Raw genomic sequence first — 19,130 nt, 5'->3', positions numbered from 1 at the left:
ACTCACTCATTTATATGACAATTCTTTTACCAAACTATCTTACAATGCCAGCACATTTTTTTTCATTCCTTTTGCCATTGCCTATTTCAGCATCCTATTTCCTTTCCCTTGAACTATTACAATAAGGTCTTCATGCCTCCGTTTTCACCTCTGCCATGTTATCCTTCACACTGCTGCCATAAAGTCTCTCTGTCTCTCTCTGTCTCTCTGTCTCTCTCTCTATCATCTCTATCTCTATCTCTATCTACTTCTATCTCTATCTATCTCTATTTCTATCACTTCTAACTCTGTCTCTGTCTCCATCTTTACTTCTTTTTCCAGGAAGACTTTTTAGGTTCAGGGAAAGAAATACGAGAACCTAAAGGAGGAGATACAGTGAGTTGATGGTATGCAGAACTGCAGAGAACCAATGAGATATTTTATCCAAAACATGATGAGATAAATTATGAAAACCTGATAAGTATGAAAGTTTGTTTGTTAAAAGTTTGATGTGGTACCGCTTATTTTCTTATTCCCATATTTTTCTACTGAGGCGGAGATCACAGATTAAATGATAGGAAATAGGCAAGTTCTGGACTCCATAGAGAAACAGAAGGGTCTTCTCATTTTTTAGGCACCAACATAGTTCCACTTTAGCACCTCATGTGTACTTAGGAGCCCGCTCAGTAGCTGGGAGTGAGATGCCTATGTTTTTGACAAAGTAGCCAATCGGAAGATTATGAAAACAGAGTAGTGAAGATTAATCAGACTGTCATACACATCAAAAAGAATCAGAATTCAGGGAAAGGGCAAATCATTATAGACTTAAACTGTTAGGCAAGACTTAATAAGGAGAGAGAGCAATCCAGGCAGGATTAATACAATAAAGGTTAGAAGGGATATGCACAAAATGATTCATGAATCAAACTTGAGATGAGTGAGATCTTGAGCTGATCATACTGGATTTCCAGTTTGGTGTCATGTGCACTGGACAAGGAACTGTGATGCACAGCACCCCCTGTCTGTTGGCTATCACAAATTGTAGAGTAAACAACATCTTAAATGGGAAAACACGCAGGTCTCTGAGACTATGAAATATGAGCACTATGATGTTGGCATTAGGTAATTATCTCAGAGGAAAACAGATTTTGAGGGTGTGTGTTGGGGACCGGCTGAAGTAACTGTGGAGTGGTTGACAAACTGGCTGCTGCCCATATGTAGCAAAATGACCCTATAGACTGAATCCTCCATTCAGCTCTTTCAGAGTTAACACAAAGTGGCTAGGCCAGGCCTACGTTGAGGTCACCTCTTTCACTTATCTTTGTGTGTGTGGTGTACAGAAGGGAAGGAAGAGGAGTGAACTGAGAAAGTAGCATGAGCTAGAGGATAAGATCTGACAGATTCAGAGTGGCTCAGTAGTTCGAGCAACTTTTTTTCTCCTTTGGTATTTCAAAAAATGTGTTTTGAATCCTCCACTTTGCCATGTTAAAAATCTCACTTCATCTGATACTCAGAATCTTCAGCAGAATTTTTACAGACTGGGCAAGAAGGAATTCACTCCTTGCCTGACCTTCTGGGAACTTCCAGCTCCAACGTGTTTTTCTTCTTGTGTTTGTTTGTATGTTTGTTTGTTTTCGGGCGAATCTGTTAAAGGAGCTCTGAGAAAGAGGCTGCCACAGTGTAGAGCATAGAACACGTGAGGTGCGAGTTGCACTCACATGCACCCCCTCACCCACCGAGTTTAAAATTCTCACGAATAGAGCATCATTACCCTGGTTGGTGAAAAATCTTCATAGGCAGTGGGATTACTAACCACAGAGTTAACACCAAAAACCCTGAATACTACCTTTTTAATTGATGGAGGTTTTTTTTTTTTTTTTTTTAAATTATGAGATAAATTTGCTGACGCCTGTTTCTTCTTACTTCCTTGACGCTACCTTTTGAGAAATAGAAGTTTCTACAAGTTAAAAACAAAAACATAGGAGGTGTGAATTTTTCAGACTCTAAGCTTCATGACTTCTGCAACTGTATTCCTCCTGTTTAAAATGTGACTGATAACATAGTAAGGACTCCTTAAATATGTGTTCACTAAATAATATTTACTATATGATATTTGTAAAAGACAGTACAAAGAGACACAGAAAGTACGAAGATGAAGAGAAGGATTCATTTGCCAGTTAGTAAATGGTAACAATAAGAAAGTCACGCAATAAAATTTTGGGATGAAAAAAATAGTAAGTGGATCAAAGAAGGATGTTTTATATTGATTTTTTAAAAAGCTTTAAATCACCAATATTATCTTTTACCTATGTTCCTCACAACATAGGAACAAACACATAAAGCAAAAACTTCTAGAAGTTTAATAGGGCTGATACATCTACAGTAACAGAAAAATACTTGGATACTTTGCTCTCAAAAATCAATGGAATTTTCTAACGCATCTCCCTGATTCCTTCTTAATTAACAAAAGCTTGTATCAGCCAGAGTGAGCTTTTTAAAAACAAATCAGTTCATGTCACACCTCTGCTCAAATTTCTCAATGGGTTCCACTCATACTCAGAGTAAGACACAGATTCCTAACCAAGATACACAACTTTCTTTACAAGACAGCCCTACAAGACAGCTCACCTCTTTGATCTTACTATTATTTCATGTTTTAGATGTGTCCTTGTAAAAAATACAATTTGTCTTCTAACTGCTGATTTTTGTCCATTTAATAGATATTATTTGTATTTTTTCTCTTATTTTCAATTTTTTATGCACTCTATTTTCACTTGTAGTGATACTTAGCATGTGTTTAATTTGCTTTTGTAGTTCCTTCCTTTCCACGAGAGTATCTTTGTAGTAAACCTTCAATTTTGTATAATAGTTTAGCTGTGCATAGAACTTTAAGATGGATATTGTATTCTAGCTCTGTGAAGAAATTTTTCTACTCTTCTCTTCCTCATTAACTTTTAAATTTGGCTTTGAGTTTACCTCTCATTCTGTGCAGGTAATATATTTATTTACTCTTACTATTTTTAGAATCTTTTTTTTTCTCTCTGTAGTTTCTTTTTATTTATTATGCTTGGGACCTGTATTTCTAGAATCTAAGAATGTATGACAGCCACCATGTCAGCTCCTACTTACAGTTCTGTTTTATAGTTAAAACTTTGTTTTTTACTGTAAAAAAAAATTCCCTTAATTTGTGATAAACTTATCTGTGCATTTAAAAGTCTGTTATATTTTATCTAGCATTTCTATATACATTTGGTGGAATGGTTTTTACATTTATCTATCTAGAAATAGAAGTCAAAACTCAAATTATGGACTATTTAGATATGAACAATGAGAGCACTACATATTAAAGTATATATAAAGTACCTTTCAAAAATGTATAAAGTTAAATTCATTTGTAAGAGAAAAAAAGAAAGGCTGAAAAGAAATGATGTAATCATTTGAATAAAAAAGTTAGAAAAGGAACAAACAATTAAACTGAAGAAATAAGATGGATATACCACCAGATTGGTGTGCAATATATGACCATAATGCATGTGGAGCAAGGATAAGGAACCAGAACTCTTCCTCTACCGGAGGAGTGTAAACTGGTATAACTATCTGGAAAACAATTCTGGCATTACTCAGTGCAATTAAAGATGTACAAACTCCATGATTCAGTAATTTCACTCCTGGGTATATAGCCTACAGAATGTCACGCACATGTACATCAAGGAGCACAAACACAAGACTGTTCAGACAGGCATTGTTTGAAATGACAAAGAAATACTGGAAATAATCCATGAACAGTGAAATGGATAAACTGATACATTCACACAATGAAATATTGTGTAGCAATGAAAATGAATCAACTACTGCTACATACAGTAGCATGGATGAGTCTCAGGAACTATGTTAAATGAAGAAAGAAAGTTGCGATGGATGGATAAAGTGTGATCCCATTTATGTAAGGTTTGATAACTTGCATACTACATACTGTATCGTCTGGGGATGCCAATATATATACATTAATATATGTAGTAAAACTGTAACAAAAAGGAATAGAATGATAAAAGCAAAATTTAGATTAATAGTTGCTCTGGGTGGGGATAGAGCAGAGAGGAGTTACAGAAGGGACACAGGAGTCCTCAAAGACACTAGTAGCTACTGGGTATAAAGTGTCAACAGCAGGCTGTATTCCAGCCTTCTATCCGCATATATATGTATAGATGTATGGAATGACACTCATCAAATATTAATACGATTATATCTAGGCAGATTTTGGATTATTTGATATTTTCCTTGCACTTTTCAACTTTTATTATGGATATGCGCCTATTTATTTTTTTAAAAGTCATTCTATCTGAGAGAGAAAGGTTGTTTTTAAAATCCACCCAATCACTTGTATTTTTGTTATAACAGACTGAGACACAAAGGGGACGTCCAAGAACAAAGATCCACCAAGCAAGGTCTCAGGTACTTACCTAAATGGGTTGAAAATTCATGTTCCTTATCCTTGCCCCACAAAAATCTGCATATACATGTTAACATTAGCTATATTCATAAGTGCTCAAAATAAATAAATAAATAAACAAACAAATAAATAAATAAGTAGATAGATAGATAGATAGATAGATAAATAAATAAATTGTGGTACAGCAGTCCCTACTTATCCACAAGGGATATGTTCCAGTGGAGACCCCAGTGGATGCCTGAAATTGCAGATAGTACTGACCCTACATAGACAGATGCTCCCTCACTTCCGATGGGATGATATCCTCATAAATCAGTGGTAAGTTGAAAATATTATGTCGAAAATGCATTTAATACACCTAACCTACCAAACATCATAGCTTAGTCTAGCCTACCTTAAATGTGCTCAGAACACTTAAAGTTGGGCAAAGTCATCTACACAATAAATACACCATAAGGTTTTGGTTGTTTATCTCCGTGATCACATGGCTGACTGGGAGATGTGGCTCACTGCTGCTTCCCAGCATCACAAGAAAGTATTGTACTACACACCACTTGCTAAGAAAAGACCAAAATTCAAAATTCAAAGTATAATTTCTTCTGAATGCATATTACTCTCACACCATCCTAAATCAAAAAATCTTAAATCAAACCATCATTAAGTTGGGGACGTTGTACTAAGTTTTTTCCTTTATATACATACCTATGATAAAGTTTAATTTATAAATTAAGCACGGTAAGAGATTAACAACTACTAATAATAGAATGATAATAACAATATAGTGTAATAAAAGTTATTTAAGGTGGTCTCTCTCACACAAAATATTTTATATTGCTGTATTCACCTTTTCACTTAAAGGAGGCACGTTAGGGCTTCTCTTTGGCATATCTGAATTGCCAATGTCACTGCTCTTGGGCTTTAGGGCCTTTATTAAGTGAAATACGGGCTACGTGAACACACACACTGCAGTACCCAACAGTGGATCTGATAACCAAGCTGCTACTAAGTAACTGATGGGATGGCAGTGTGCTCAGCAGCGAGGATTCACATCCGGGGCAGGGTGAAGCAGGACATGTGAGATTTCATTATGCTACTCAGAATGGTGGGCATGCAATTTCAAATTTATGAATGATTTATTTCTGGAATTGTCTATTTAATATGTTTGGACTGTAGTCGACTGCAGATAACTGAAACTGCAGAACAGGAAGGGTGGGTAAAGGGAGACTACTGTAATGTATCCCAATAGGTTCGACAACTGTAACAAATGTACTACACCAATGCAACCTGTTAATAATAGGAGAAACTAGGTAGGGGAAATGAAGATGGTGTATATGGGAACTTTTCATACTTCCTGCTCAATTTTTTTATAAACCTAAATATGTTCTAAAATATAAAACCTGTTGCTTTTTTTTTTTTTTCGTTTTTAAAAAAGATCCAGGAACAGGGTGAAGCATTCTTGAAATATCTGGGGCAGAAATATGTTTTTAGCAAATCCTAACATAGCCCTTACTACATGCTTTAGGCCAGAGAAGGTAAATACCTTGCCTTGGGACAGACAGAAAGTGAGTCACAGAGCCATGGTTCAACCCGATGCAGTCCTTGCTCCTGGCCTTAAAGGAGCTAAAACCAACTGGACATAAGTGTTCGCTGCTCCCCAGCTCAGCGTTTGCCTTTATCCTTGATTCAGTGGTTTTGTTTAATTTGTCTTTTATAACAAGCCATTCTAAATTCTTATTGGAAGTGGTGTTATATAAAATGGTAAATTTACATATTAAAACTGGAGACCTCGGCTACTCTGTGCTTAGCTCCCCTGGTATCATATGGTTTGTTCTTTTTCCTTATAATAGTTAAAATAGATTCCAGAGGATGAGAATGCTTAAACCAGATAAACACAGCACCAATAACCTTTCAATAGGTATTTTTTCTCCTTTTCAGAGGGGTGGGGATTCGTGTTCTATTAAAAGACTTGTCTTATTAAAAAACATAATGGGAATATGATAGGTTAAAAAGAAGCATAAAATTCGGGCTTGTTTAGGTGTAAAACCAGTTGATGATGTTCTTTATTACTAATTTTTACTGTGTTCTGAATTAGTATAAATACCCAGTAAGGATAGCTTATTTAAAAAAAATATGCAAAAGCACACACACAAAAACAGCGTGTTTTTGTTAATTCAAAGTATCTTAACTAGCCAAACCATTTTCTGAGTTCCCAGTTTGTAGTATAACCATACTGGGTACCAGAGGAAGGAGGGAGATCACAAAAGGAGGTCAGGCTTTTACCTTGCTTAGACACATCCAGCACAGATGAAATGCTGGTTATCTTGCAACTAGTGCTCCATGAAGGGTGAGAATAAGGGCTAACGTGCAAGTGAAGGTTTCTGTGCATCTCGGGACCTCCACAGTTCCTCTAGGTGCAAATGGGAAGAAGAATGGTAGAGCATTCCTGGACATGGGATGGTCGTGGACAAAGGCTCAGAGTCATTTAACAGTGATCTTGGTGTGTTATGGAACAAGGAGCAGATCTATTTTTCTGGGGCAGAGATGTTGAGCTCAGAGCATTTTGTTGGGCAAGATCTACAGAGGCGAGATGCTGAGAGCCAGTGACATAAGCACGAGAGTTTGTGCTTGCACTGAAATATGACTGGGAATTACTGCAGGTTCTTGAGCTCCCTTGCAAACTGATATCCATCCAGAAAAAAAAGATGGGTTGTATGTTTATCCTTGATTTATACTAAGACGGTCCTGATATTTTCCCTATCAACAGTAAGAACCATTTATTGAAAGCCTATATTTTTTTTGCCAGAATAAAAGCTCCAATCTTCTTACAATTTCGAAAGGTAATTATCAGTCATTCTATTTTTTATATATTAAAAGACATGAGAATTCAGAAAGATTAAATGATTTTCCCAAAGCCATATTTTGAGAGTCAGGATTTTCCAAGGCCATGCATCAACCATTTTACCCACCCCTGCCCCTCTAGCAAAGTGTAGGGCTTTTGCTTCTAGGACAGAAGTCAGCAAACTTTCCTAAAAATGGAAAGATAAATGCCTGGTACACACACAGTCACCTACACATCCATTTTTATTTAGGCTTTGGGGGCCATACAATCTCTGTCACAACCATTCCGTGGTCATAGTATAAAAGTAGCCATGATCAATGTGTTATTGACCATGTTCCATGTTCCAATAAAATGAAATTTAAATTTCATATAATTTTCATGTTACAAATGTACTTAATTTAATTTTTAATTTTTTTCCAACCACTTAAAAATATAAAAACCATTCTTAGTCACGCACCATACAAAAACAGGCAGTGGCCACTTTTGACTTGTAAGAAGCAGTATGCCAACCTCTATTTTAGCTTTATTGATTAGAGCACTAAGCTAACAAAGCCAAGGTTAAATGTCTTATCTCCATAAGAGATAGTTTTGCTTTATGCTGTGAATACAGTATGTTTTGTTGGCAACAAGATATTTTTTCTACCCCTGGCCAAGTATCTTGCAAATTTATGGGGGTCAACAAGGGCAAAGGTGGCTCAGTGCAATACAAACAATAAGAAAAAAAAATCTATATTTATATCTATATATCTATATATCCCTTTCACAGATGTTAGTAACTTCAAGCACATTTCTTTTACAGTCTAGGCAAGCTTTTCTAAAAATATATGCATTATAAGTTTGGGATTCTAAGAATGCCTCCCTGAGAAATGGCACTTATACATACCTTTCATATTATCTAATACGCTGTATAGACACTAAGTAAATATCACTGCAGAGTTTGTTTCCTTAATACCCCAGGGGTTAGCTCAGTGTTAGGCTGTCCTTAATTATTTAGATTCCTGATTCACTCACTTCATTCATTCATCCCTTTAATCAATGAATATTACACATCTATCATATGTCCAGCCTGCGCTGGGAATTCAAAGCTGAATACCGAAGTCTTTGCCTCAAGGAGCCTACAGTTTGTGGGAGAAGACAAATACATAAAAATAACTCTAATGTAGAATACACTAAACTCCATGGTACAAATGTGATCCATTGCTGTGAGAACACAGAGATGGGCTTTGCCTGGGCGAACCTTTGGAATAGAGAGCTAGAATGCAACATAGAAAGATTTTAGAAGCAGGTGAGATTTAAATCAAATCTGGAAGGCACATGCAACCGTGATACCTCCAGCTATGAAAGAGAATAATACTAACTCTAAATTGTTACATACGAGACAAGGCAAGGAAGCCTGGGGCGGAGGAGGGGGGTAGCCATGAAATTATTATCTTTTAAATCCTTGTTCCAGTATTGCCAAATTTTATCATAAGTAACAAATAGTCACATGTAAATCACACATACACTCCCACTTATAGTGCATTTTAAATTCAAAATTTCATGAAAAACATTGAGAAATGAAATAAAATTGAGAACAAAATTTAAGATGGTAAAAGAATTCAGATTTTACCTTCTTAAATCTGGTTTTAAAATAATATAAATCCAAATATTTTGAAAAAGTATGTCTCACCTGAAGGGCTTTCCTAATTCTTTTTAGATTGTGTATCAAGAGTAGGTTTTTCTCTTTGGAAACACGACCTAACTGGTCATCCAGTTGTATTAACAAGTTTTGAAGAAGAATTGTTGCCATGGTTTCATTGTTAGAAGCTGCCTCCCTAAAAAACACAAGTATTATTACACAGCAGGAAATAACTTAGAAAATGCCTACTTTTTACCACACCAATTTTAAAGTGATAAATCTATTCTATGGTGATAAGCATTTAACAGCTTTTTTAAAAACTGTACACATGAAAATATACTGAACATCACTAATCGTTAAGGAAATGCACATCAAAAAAACTACATCTATTGGATGAGATTATTGAAAACAAAATAAGCATTGGTGAAGATGTGGAGAAATTGACTCTCTTGCCCATTGCTGGTGAGAATGAAAAATGGTGCAGCCATTGTGGAAAACAGGATGGAGATTCCTCCATATATAAATACAGAATTACATACAGCAATTCTACTTCTGGGTAGACACCCAAAATAATTGAAATGAAGGACCTAAACAGATACTTGTACACCAGTGTTTATGGTAGCATTTTCACAATAGTCAAAAAGTGGAAACAACTCAAATGTCTTTTAACAGATGAATGAATAAACAAAATGTGAGATTATAGATAGATAAAATAGAATATTACTCAGCCCTAAAAAAGGAAGGAAATTCTGATACATGCTACACAAGTGAATCTTGAAAACATATGCTAAGGGAAATAAGTCAGTCACTAAAAGTCAAATATGGTGTGATTACACTTATATGAAGATTATAGATTTTCTTCTTGGATTTTAATGTTTAGAAAATGGTTGGAGTTTTAGTCTACAGGAAAACAAAGCACTAGCGCCATTAACTTTTCATCTACAGTAAATGAAACCAGGAAGGATAATGATTCTCTTCTTTTGAAAAAGCTTTCCAAAACTTTGAAGAAGTTTTTTATCTGAAAAAAAAAATGCACCTATTGAGTCAAAAGTGAACCATAGAATAAATCCACAAGGATAGAATATAAAGTGCATCTACTTGTAGAAGAAATACAATAATGTTTAATCCTACCAGTCCTGATTTTCAATCCACTGGGCCAGCAGGTGTCGAATTTCCATTGGAAAATTGTCATCATAGAATTGATCTACTTGCTCCAAAAATTTGATTTCTAACTGTTGGACTTGATTCCACTGAGACATGCTATAAAACAGGGGGTAAAATTAGAGTTTAAAAGTAATATTAATAACTGTGGTATATCTCATGATTTTCATAGATTTCAAATAAAAACCATATTGTCCATTAGTTACGCAACTGAAGAAAAATTACTTTTCTTTTATAGTCATTCAATTAAAACAGAAAAGGGAAAATGCTTTCAATCCAAAGATAGAGCAATTCTAAACTTTTCCATAAGTCATCCCTAATGAATTAAACAAGATACTCCCTCTGTCTCCAAACCATCCCCTTCTTTGCTCCAACAGGAACCCTGTTCCACCTTCTTCAGGAAACTTTCACTCTTTGCTGGACACCCCTCTCCCCATCCCATCCCCATCTGTACTCTCCACAAGCTCCTCCCCTATCCCTTGCTCCCTCTACATTATTAGACTTTAAGCAACTTCAAGGTAAATAGCATATTTAACTATACCTCCTAAGACCCTTTTAAGGCTTTACGAGTGAGGAATACCCAAATAAAAGCTTATTTTATATGAGTTACCCAATTCTTTTTTCTACATTTCAGATTTGTCTGAGAGTCAGTTTATGTTTCTAGAGTTTTAGTCTAATTCAGTCTTAGCTTTCTGAAGAGTTTAATGTATGCATTTTCATGGGCTATAATTCTTTCAGTTCAAAATATCTCTGAACCAATACATATTTTCATTTATTTTTGTGATGATCCACTACAGCTAGGCAAAGCTTTTAAAGTCAACTTTTAATTAGTCTCTGATGTACATCCGTCTGACAGTGGTTAAACCCTCAAGTTACCTAAGGAAGAAACCACACTTGATACATATTTGGCAGCCTGTCATAAAATAAAAGTATGTGTTTCCCCCACATAACCCCACTCTGGCCAATTTAGGAGCTTTAGATATATTTCCTAACTTGGGAAAATTAATATGACCTCTCCTTGAAGTTACAGTATTCTACTCTTTGAAATATCAAAATTTCTATTGTTTTGTCAGCAATTCTAGATCAAAAAAAAAAAAAAACATTTTATGTGATTAACCACCATGGTATTTCACCCTATCTTGTAGATAAATTAAGGTTTCCTTTTGCTTATGGAACATTATGATGATAAATTTCATAGATTTCAGGTTTCAAATGGAACCATCTAGGGGCACCTGATCGAGAAGATAATTATTGCCAATGTTTTGCTAAAAGGAAGCAACTGGGAAAAGAAATAATATTTCATTTGCATATTACTTTATATTTACGAAGCCTTTCCACCTGACAAGTCTAGGCATATCGTAAGTGCTCAATAAGTGCCTGTTAAATGAATGAGGGGCGCTCCTGATGTTGTTGTGAATAGGGCAGATGGATAGTAGTACCCTAATTTTAAAAATGAAAACAATCTGAGGGTTGGGAAATGACTCCTGCCCAAGATGCACAGCTTTAAGGTCTCATGACACCAGATGCATCACCGCTCTTTCCAGGTGTATATATTCCACACGAAATTGGAACATTTGCTTCCATGCTACTATTGACACTGTCCAGCTATATCCCATCAATTTATTCTAGTTAATGACAAGAGAGAACAAGAGCTGAAAATAACATTACAATTTTACTTGCTACTACTGTTAAATCTGCTAAGATTTGAATGAAAATCTGTTTTCTAACAAAGAATTAAGTGAACCGAACCTATCCTAAAGTTACAAAGATCACTCTTAGGCCCCTAGTCCACCTTCCAGAGGGCCGAACTCAAGGCCAAATAAAGGAAGGATAAGGATATAATCCTAGGACAATCTTCTCTGTCGCTGTCTCTAGGAATGCCTTCGCACATCCTTCATTACATTTCTATGCTTGTACTCTTTAAGCACTTAACTTCCCCATCCCAGGAAAACTAGGAAACATTTCTTCTGAAAATTGAATTCCTTTCTATCCTCTTTGAATGCCTGGCCTCGGCAGGTCTATATAAACGGGCCTTTCGTCCCACTGTTGGGGAGCTAAAGGTGCCTTATTGGCTCTGTGACCCAGAGTTTGCAAAGGAGATGACCTGCCCTAAAACACCACTCTCTCTCTCTCTCCAAAGTCATAATCACTGGTTATCCTAGTTGTGGGCTTTTTTTTTTTTTTTTTTTTTTTTTTGGTGAAATTCAGGTACGCAGTCTAATGTCAGACATCACCACTCAGAGAAGCTGGCTATGAAAGTGCAGAGGGTCTCGCTTTCAGTACTTGGCGAGGACACACCTCCGAGTGAGCCACAGTTCTCCCCCACGGTTCAGGCACCCGGCGGCGGAGCACGGTCCCCAATCTCCGCTGAGACCTGCGCGCGAGCGCGGCTTCGAATCACCGACCCGGACGCTGCTTTTCAAAATCACCCGTCCTCAGACAAGTTAAAATGAATTAACTGCCAAAACCAAGGGAAAACAGCAAAGCCTCAGCAGCAGCCTGCATAAGCATTTCCTGGCTCGCGTGTCTTCGAAAAAGCAACACGAAGGTGTGGTCTGCTTACTTACCTGGCTCTGTCAGCCTAGTTCCCAGGCCGTGCTCAAGTCCAAAGCCAGAATCGCCCTTCAGAGTCCCCAGTACAAAACCTCTGACGCCATCGTCACTAGAGGATTTGCATCTCTCCTCCCACTTGAGGCTTTCCTGTGCGTCAGTGTTCGCGTCTCTGGGACTTTACTTGGGTCGGTTCCCACCCACTCCCTATTCTAGAAATGCTAAAGAACAGAAAAAGGCTGAAGCCCCTTGGCAGGACGCCCTCTTTTCTCAATTCCACCAGTCACCTGCAACTGCAGGTGGCCCAAGGTGGTTAGGAGAAGGTGGGTGGGGTGGGAGCTAAGCTTTTACTTTCATCACTAGTTTCTGCAAACAGGCTGAAAACCCCTGCAGACTTACTTGCCTGGAGCTAAATTCCTGGCTTCTTGTCTTCCTCCCTTCAGACTCCACTCACTCTGGTGAGCCAGGCCCTGGGATGAAAGCCGGGTGGGTAGCTAGGGTCAAAACACCAAACTCCAATTCCAGCAAGGTCTGCTGCCTGGGAGGACAACCTCACCCAAAGGTTTGGGCCAGCTTCTATGCAGGCCACAGAAGCCTGCCTTTACTGGCCCAGCATCCTTCTTCCCTCCCCAGTAGCCCTGTGCCTGGTTGCTCTGGTATACTTTTCTCCCTTTGTGACATGAGCCTGTTCTAGAATCGCAGAGCTGGAGAGAGCCCTGATCTCGTCTGGTTCTAAGTACTCTTTTGTGTTTGAAGAGACTGAGGCCCAGAGATTTGACCAGAGTTACTTGATGAGTTAGCTGCTGAACCTGGCTAAGAGTCTAGATGTTTCAGCTCCCGTCTTTTCATTTCATCTCCTTAAAGCTAGATTGTTAGGCCCCTGACACACAACAAGAGTTCCATAAACGTTCACAAAAATAAGGACAAAAATAAAAGTAGACTGAAAGAGATAGAAAGAATGACTCAATCTGCTAATGCACATGCCTAGAGCAATATTGTATACGAAAGTAAAATGCCTGATCAGCCATCATACATCTACACTGTCAGGATTCTTCTCTTCTCCCAGGTGACATAAATATCATTTGCTTAAATGTGCCACCTTTTTCTCTCCCTCGGTAAAAAAATAAGTCAATCTACCCAAATTCCCACACTGGATATCACTCTAAATTCACTGGTCAGGTAGGCCTAGTCCTGGCTGCTTGTCCACTGGGCATTTTTCAGGAGCTTAGGCTGCTATGTCCCTAAATGGAAAAAAGTGCTTAATTCAGACTATTCCATAAGCTATGAGGAAAAGTCCAGTTTTCATCTGGGGAAGTGATCACCCACATATAAGAAAAAGACCAAATTCAAAGTTCTCTATAATTTGGTTCCAACCTATCCTGGAAACTTCTGTCCCCTACAGGAGCCCATGATCTGACTCAGACCAGCCTCCTCTGCTCCCTAGATTAACCTCTCATATTTCAGTTCTGATGTTCCCTTCCTCTACAGTTTCTTCCCCTGACTGGTGTATTTCTTGAAACTATATCCTTCTCAAGGAAGGTTTCACTGATGACCTCAATCATAGCAACTTTTCCTTGCTCTGAATTCTCATTACATTTCCCATCCAAACTAGCACTGTTCAAGAGAAATAAAATACATGCCACGTATATGTAAGTTTCCAGTAGCCACATTAAAAAAAATAAAAAGGAAAAGGTGGAATTAATATTAATACTATAGATAACCCAATACATGCAAAATAATAACATTTCAGCATATAAGCAATGTGAAAGTTATTAATAAGATAGTCTCATTCCTTATTTTATACTAAATCCCTGAAGTCTGGTGCATACTTGGCACTTTCAGGACATCTCAATTTGGGCCAACCACATTTCAAGTGCTCGATAGCCACATGCGTCTGGTGGCTGCCCTATTGGATAGCACAGATCTAGACCACTCATTTAGCACTTTCTACTTCCTGCTTTATTGTTAGTCATATTGGTTTTGTGTGTCTTTATCATCATTGTATTCAACTGTTGAGTGCTATACAAAGCTGAGAGCTTGTTCTTTTCTTCCCTTTAAGAATCTCACCTTGGGACTACCCTAACAGCTCTCCAACTGTTTGGTCTCCTGATACCTTTATACTCTTAAAAACTGTTGACTACTCCAAACAAATTTTGAATATTACTATCCTTTGTTAAATATTTATTTACTATGTTAAAAATTAAATCTGAGGAGCAAATTAAAATATTTATTTATTTAAAATTATAACCTTAAACACATTATGTGTTAAAATAAACATTTTTAATGAAAAACAAGTGTATTTTTCACCACACAAAAAATTAGGAGAAAGAATGGCATTGATTTACATTTAAAAAAATCTCTTCAATATCTGGCTTGAGAGAAGACAGCTAGATTCTTATATCTACTTCTGTATTTGATCTGTTACAAAATATTGTTTTGGTTGAAGTATATGAAGAAAATCTGGACTCACAAACATATATAACTGGAAAAGGGAAGAACATTTTAATAGCCTTTTCAAATGCTGTGGATATCCTTTGTTAATGCCACACCCAAATTCAACAGGTGGTAGTTTAAGGATTAGTTTCACTGTGGAAGGTGAAGCCATGTCAGCAAACTTTACATGTTCAGTGCTGTTACCATATTGATTGGTGTATCTTGTATTTTGAATGCAACCTTTACCTACATGTGATTTTGTAATATCACATATTGATCACTTGGAAAATACTGGTCCACTGAATTATGCAGATCTTCTAAATGTCAACATACTTTATACAATATCAATCACATTAGTTAATATCATCACTGATCTCATTAGAAAAGTATTTTAAGTATTGAGAAGCTGTTAAGCTTGTAGTAAGGATACAAGTTTTCCAAATTCTAATTTTTGTTTGAAAGCTCCAAATTTATTACTGAAACAAATATTGGCAATTGTTTTCCTTGAGGTGACAGTCTCACATTGTTCATTTTCAGAAAACTGTTTTCCAAGTACCCAAGTCTGAATAACTATAGCTTGTCAGTCATTCTTTCTAGTAAAAACGGTGTTCTGTGAAAAAAAAAAAAATTAGCCACTTTGTGGGCAACTCAGTCATCCAAGTGCTTTTCCTTGAGGCAATCGTCATACATTACTAAGTGTACTTCCCATTTCATCACACAGAATATTAAGGAGACACATATTCAAGGTCTGAGATTTAATAATATTAATTTTCTTGCTTCATCAAAAATATGTTTAAGTCAAACTAGAATTTAAAAATTTTTGAGTTTGTAGTGGTGAAAAATATAATGACTACTAGCATAATTTGACATCACTGCCTTAGTTCATTCTACAGCACAAACATTACCCCTCATTGCTTTGGTGCCATCAGTGCAAATGTCAACAGAGTGAAAAGGCAAAACAGGATTATTATAAAAATAAATTTAACTTCATAGACACCCTTAAAAGGTCTTGGGGACTACCCCTTGGATCAGCAGACAACACGTTTGAAATCTCTGCTCTATTCTACCATATCCTATCCACCAAAATCAGTTAAACCAGAAGTAAATATCATGAGGAACTCTTCACCCAAATGAACAATTATTTTCTTGGTTAAAGCTTTTGTCTTAAATCTATTTCTCCCTTCCTAATTCATGAACTGAGCTAGGCTTCTGAGAAAGGGTATCTATCTCTATGTCCACTTTGCTTCCCTTTCTTAGAATCCAGTCTAAATAGCTAGGTCCCCAATTTCTTGCCTTTATATTGGCTTTGGCCTCGCGAATCCCTCAAAACTGGTGGGTAGGGGGGAAGAAAAGAAGAAAAAACCCAAAGCCAAACAAACAAAAATACCCTAAAGTGAATTCCTAAACTCAAAGGCCATCACAAATCTCTTTCTTCCTTATAAGATATCCCTCAATTGCTCTAGTTATAAGTTTTACTTCTATTTTTTTTTTTGCCTCATCGTAAGAGGGTAATCTCAGGATATAGATTTGCAGAAAAATAGATTCTAGTTCTGATTTTGCCATTTTTAAAATACTTAACTCTATGAGCTTTAAACTCCCTATAAAAAAAATGGGGATATTATATCCCATACAAAATTGCTGGCAAGATTGAAAGATATAGAATAATGAATGAGATAAGAGAAAATACTCAATAATTGTTATTATTAATAGAATAACAATAATCGAGTTGTGAGGAACTTCGGAGGTCATTAGGTTTACCTCGTCTTCCCTCCCCTCTCATGATAAAGTTTCAAACCTTATGATATAGAGAGGTGAAGTGATATGGGTAGGTTCACACTTATCAATCAGAAGTAGAGGAGATTCAAAGTAAGTTCTGGCTGCTTTTTCTACTATGCTAAGTACAGCTGCTTATTTTGAAGGCAGTGAGAGAGGAAGAGAAGGGATATCACTTTCCCTACTGCAGGTTGTAAGCCAGCTCTGCCTTCCGAATTCTTGTTCAAATAATCTAAACATTAGTTGATTTTCATTTTACCTCTCCAAGCTTCCTTTTTTATGTGACCTGAGGAAGCTGGGTGAGTTGGAATTAAATGCTGGACGGACAGAACTCATACATAAATAGATACACTGAATCTCAAAGTAGCATGTAGTAGTACCAAATGAGTGATACAGCAAGGATTATTCTGGGCAAGACAGTCTGACGTGGGTCTTAACAGCTCATCTGTGTGCAGGTGTTCAAGCTCCATCAGAACAGAGACAATGTCTTGCACAAAGGGTTTAACATCTAAAGATGTTCTCGAATCCAGTTCCCTGTGACAGTGCTCCCTCTACTGTCGCTTCAGAAGCATTGCAAAGTACGAATCAGCATTCTTTCCAGTAACAGCACTTCTTCAACTCTTAACTCAAAGCTGGACAATGCTGAGAACTTCATAAAACACCATAGGATTAAATATCGTTCTCATCTGCAATTGACAGCCAAGGAGTCTAGGCTTAATGAAGCTGGAGGACCTTGTCAGTGTTAATCATATGGTAGGGGGCAGGCTCAGGATTCAAACTCAGGGATATTTGACTCCAGAAACAATGCTTGAAACCATTCACCTTTATGAAAAATCTTATCTGCTTTTATAAGAAAAGCAATACATTTCTTAGACAGCTATGGAGTAAGTAAGTTTAAGAATCTAAATGCGAATTCAAAAATAGAGAAGCTCATTGCATAGTCTATTGATTAGGGATGATACATATACTTCAATTCTCTAGCTTTCCCTTGGAGCATATGGACAATTACCTATACGTTTAAAAGTCCTCAGTGAATCATGATGGTAGACTCATTGCCAATAGGGTTCCAAAACATTTAGCAAATTATGTGGTTGTATAGCACATTGTTTATATTGTACATAAGGTGACTGTTTCTTGCTGAACCACAAATTAAAAAATAAGGCTTGACAGAAATCTAAGATACCTGAATTGTAGACCCTTCATAAAAAAAAATTGTTTGTCTGATCTTAAATAGCCCTTAACCACCTTGTTCTATTTTATGTATTTTTCATATATTGTTCTCTGTCTCTAAACTGAATATTTAAAAGGTCAGGATTATGTATTATTTTTCTTTGTGTGTCAGTGTTTATATCAGTGCCTGGTGGTTTATCTATAGTTATATAAATTGATATAATGATTTAACATACATCAGTTCTATCTGAACACCAAGTTGAAGAAGTTTTCTTTTCTCTCTTCTCATTCTCCCATTCTCCCAAATATTTTAGGTAGAGAACTATCTTTGCTTAAGAAAAGACATTAATTAAGCTAATTCAATTGGTAAAAGAAAACTAAAAAGACAGCTAATGTACCCCATTTAAAGACATAAAAAGAAATTGGGAGAATGGAGAAGATAAGAGAGAAAAGAAGAAGGGAAAGAAGAAGATACAAAGGGAATTGAATAGGTGGAAAGGATGGGAGAGAGAAGAAAACATGGCACAAAACTTGTCCAATAAAAGGGGTCAATGAGAAATTTCTAGTGGTGGGCCCGAAAGCCATGTCTAATGATTTCTATCAAGTTATTTTATTTTATTTTTGTCTCTATTGCATATCCCTTCTGCTCCCTAGGCTTCATGAATAATCAGTATGGTTTTTGTTGTGGTGGTATTGAAGGAAATGAAAGAAATTAGTATTAAAAAGAAGTGTGGTATATCTTTCCCTTTAAGTTTTTGATTTCTTTTGTTAATATTTCATATTTAAATCCTATACATTTTTGTTAGATTTATGCCAAATTACTTCTCTCTCTCTCTCTCTCTCTCTCTTTTTAGGGGGGGTGGGGGTGGGCACGGTGCAAGTACAAGTGATACTTTTTAAATTCAAATTCTAGTTCATTGAAATTAACTCTTTAAAAAAAATTTAATTAAGTTTATTGGTTAGTACAATTATATAATTTTCAGGTGTACATTATCATTTCACATCTGTATATTCTATTGTGTGTTTACCACCCAAAGTCCAGTTTCCTTCAGCTACCACATATTTGATCCCCTTTATCCACTTCACCCTCACCCTAAATCCTATATTTGATCCCCTTAACCAATCTACCTCCCCCCTCCTCCACCACTCCACTAGTA

The 19,130-nt window shown here is 36.6% G+C and overlaps 1 protein-coding gene across 2 annotated transcripts in view; it reads right to left on the bottom strand.

Annotated features, from left to right (window-relative positions):
• The window catches only part of STAT4 (signal transducer and activator of transcription 4), a 101,881-nt gene that overhangs the window by 71,030 nt on the left and 11,721 nt on the right, over positions 1-19,130 (bottom strand). Inside the window, exons 1-3 of one of the 2 annotated variants that reach the window (XM_016161658.1) lie at positions 12,615-12,727; positions 10,018-10,146; positions 8,938-9,082 (exon numbers count right to left, since the gene is read on the bottom strand). In XM_016161658.1, coding sequence (XP_016017144.1) covers positions 8,938-9,082; positions 10,018-10,145 — 273 coding nt within the window. In that variant the 5' untranslated portion in view covers position 10,146; positions 12,615-12,727. Of the gene's footprint in view, positions 1-8,937; positions 9,083-10,017; positions 10,147-12,614; positions 12,728-19,130 lie in introns of those variants that run through there. The other variant, XM_016161653.2, reaches the window with a different exon arrangement.

Source organism: Rousettus aegyptiacus, unplaced genomic scaffold (genome assembly GCF_014176215.1).
Source record: "Rousettus aegyptiacus isolate mRouAeg1 unplaced genomic scaffold, mRouAeg1.p scaffold_m13_p_2, whole genome shotgun sequence".
In the NCBI taxonomy this organism is placed as follows: Eukaryota; Metazoa; Chordata; class Mammalia; order Chiroptera; family Pteropodidae; genus Rousettus; species Rousettus aegyptiacus.
The sequence above is the reverse complement of the archived record's forward strand: the minus strand, read 5'-3'. Positions and strand labels throughout refer to the sequence as shown.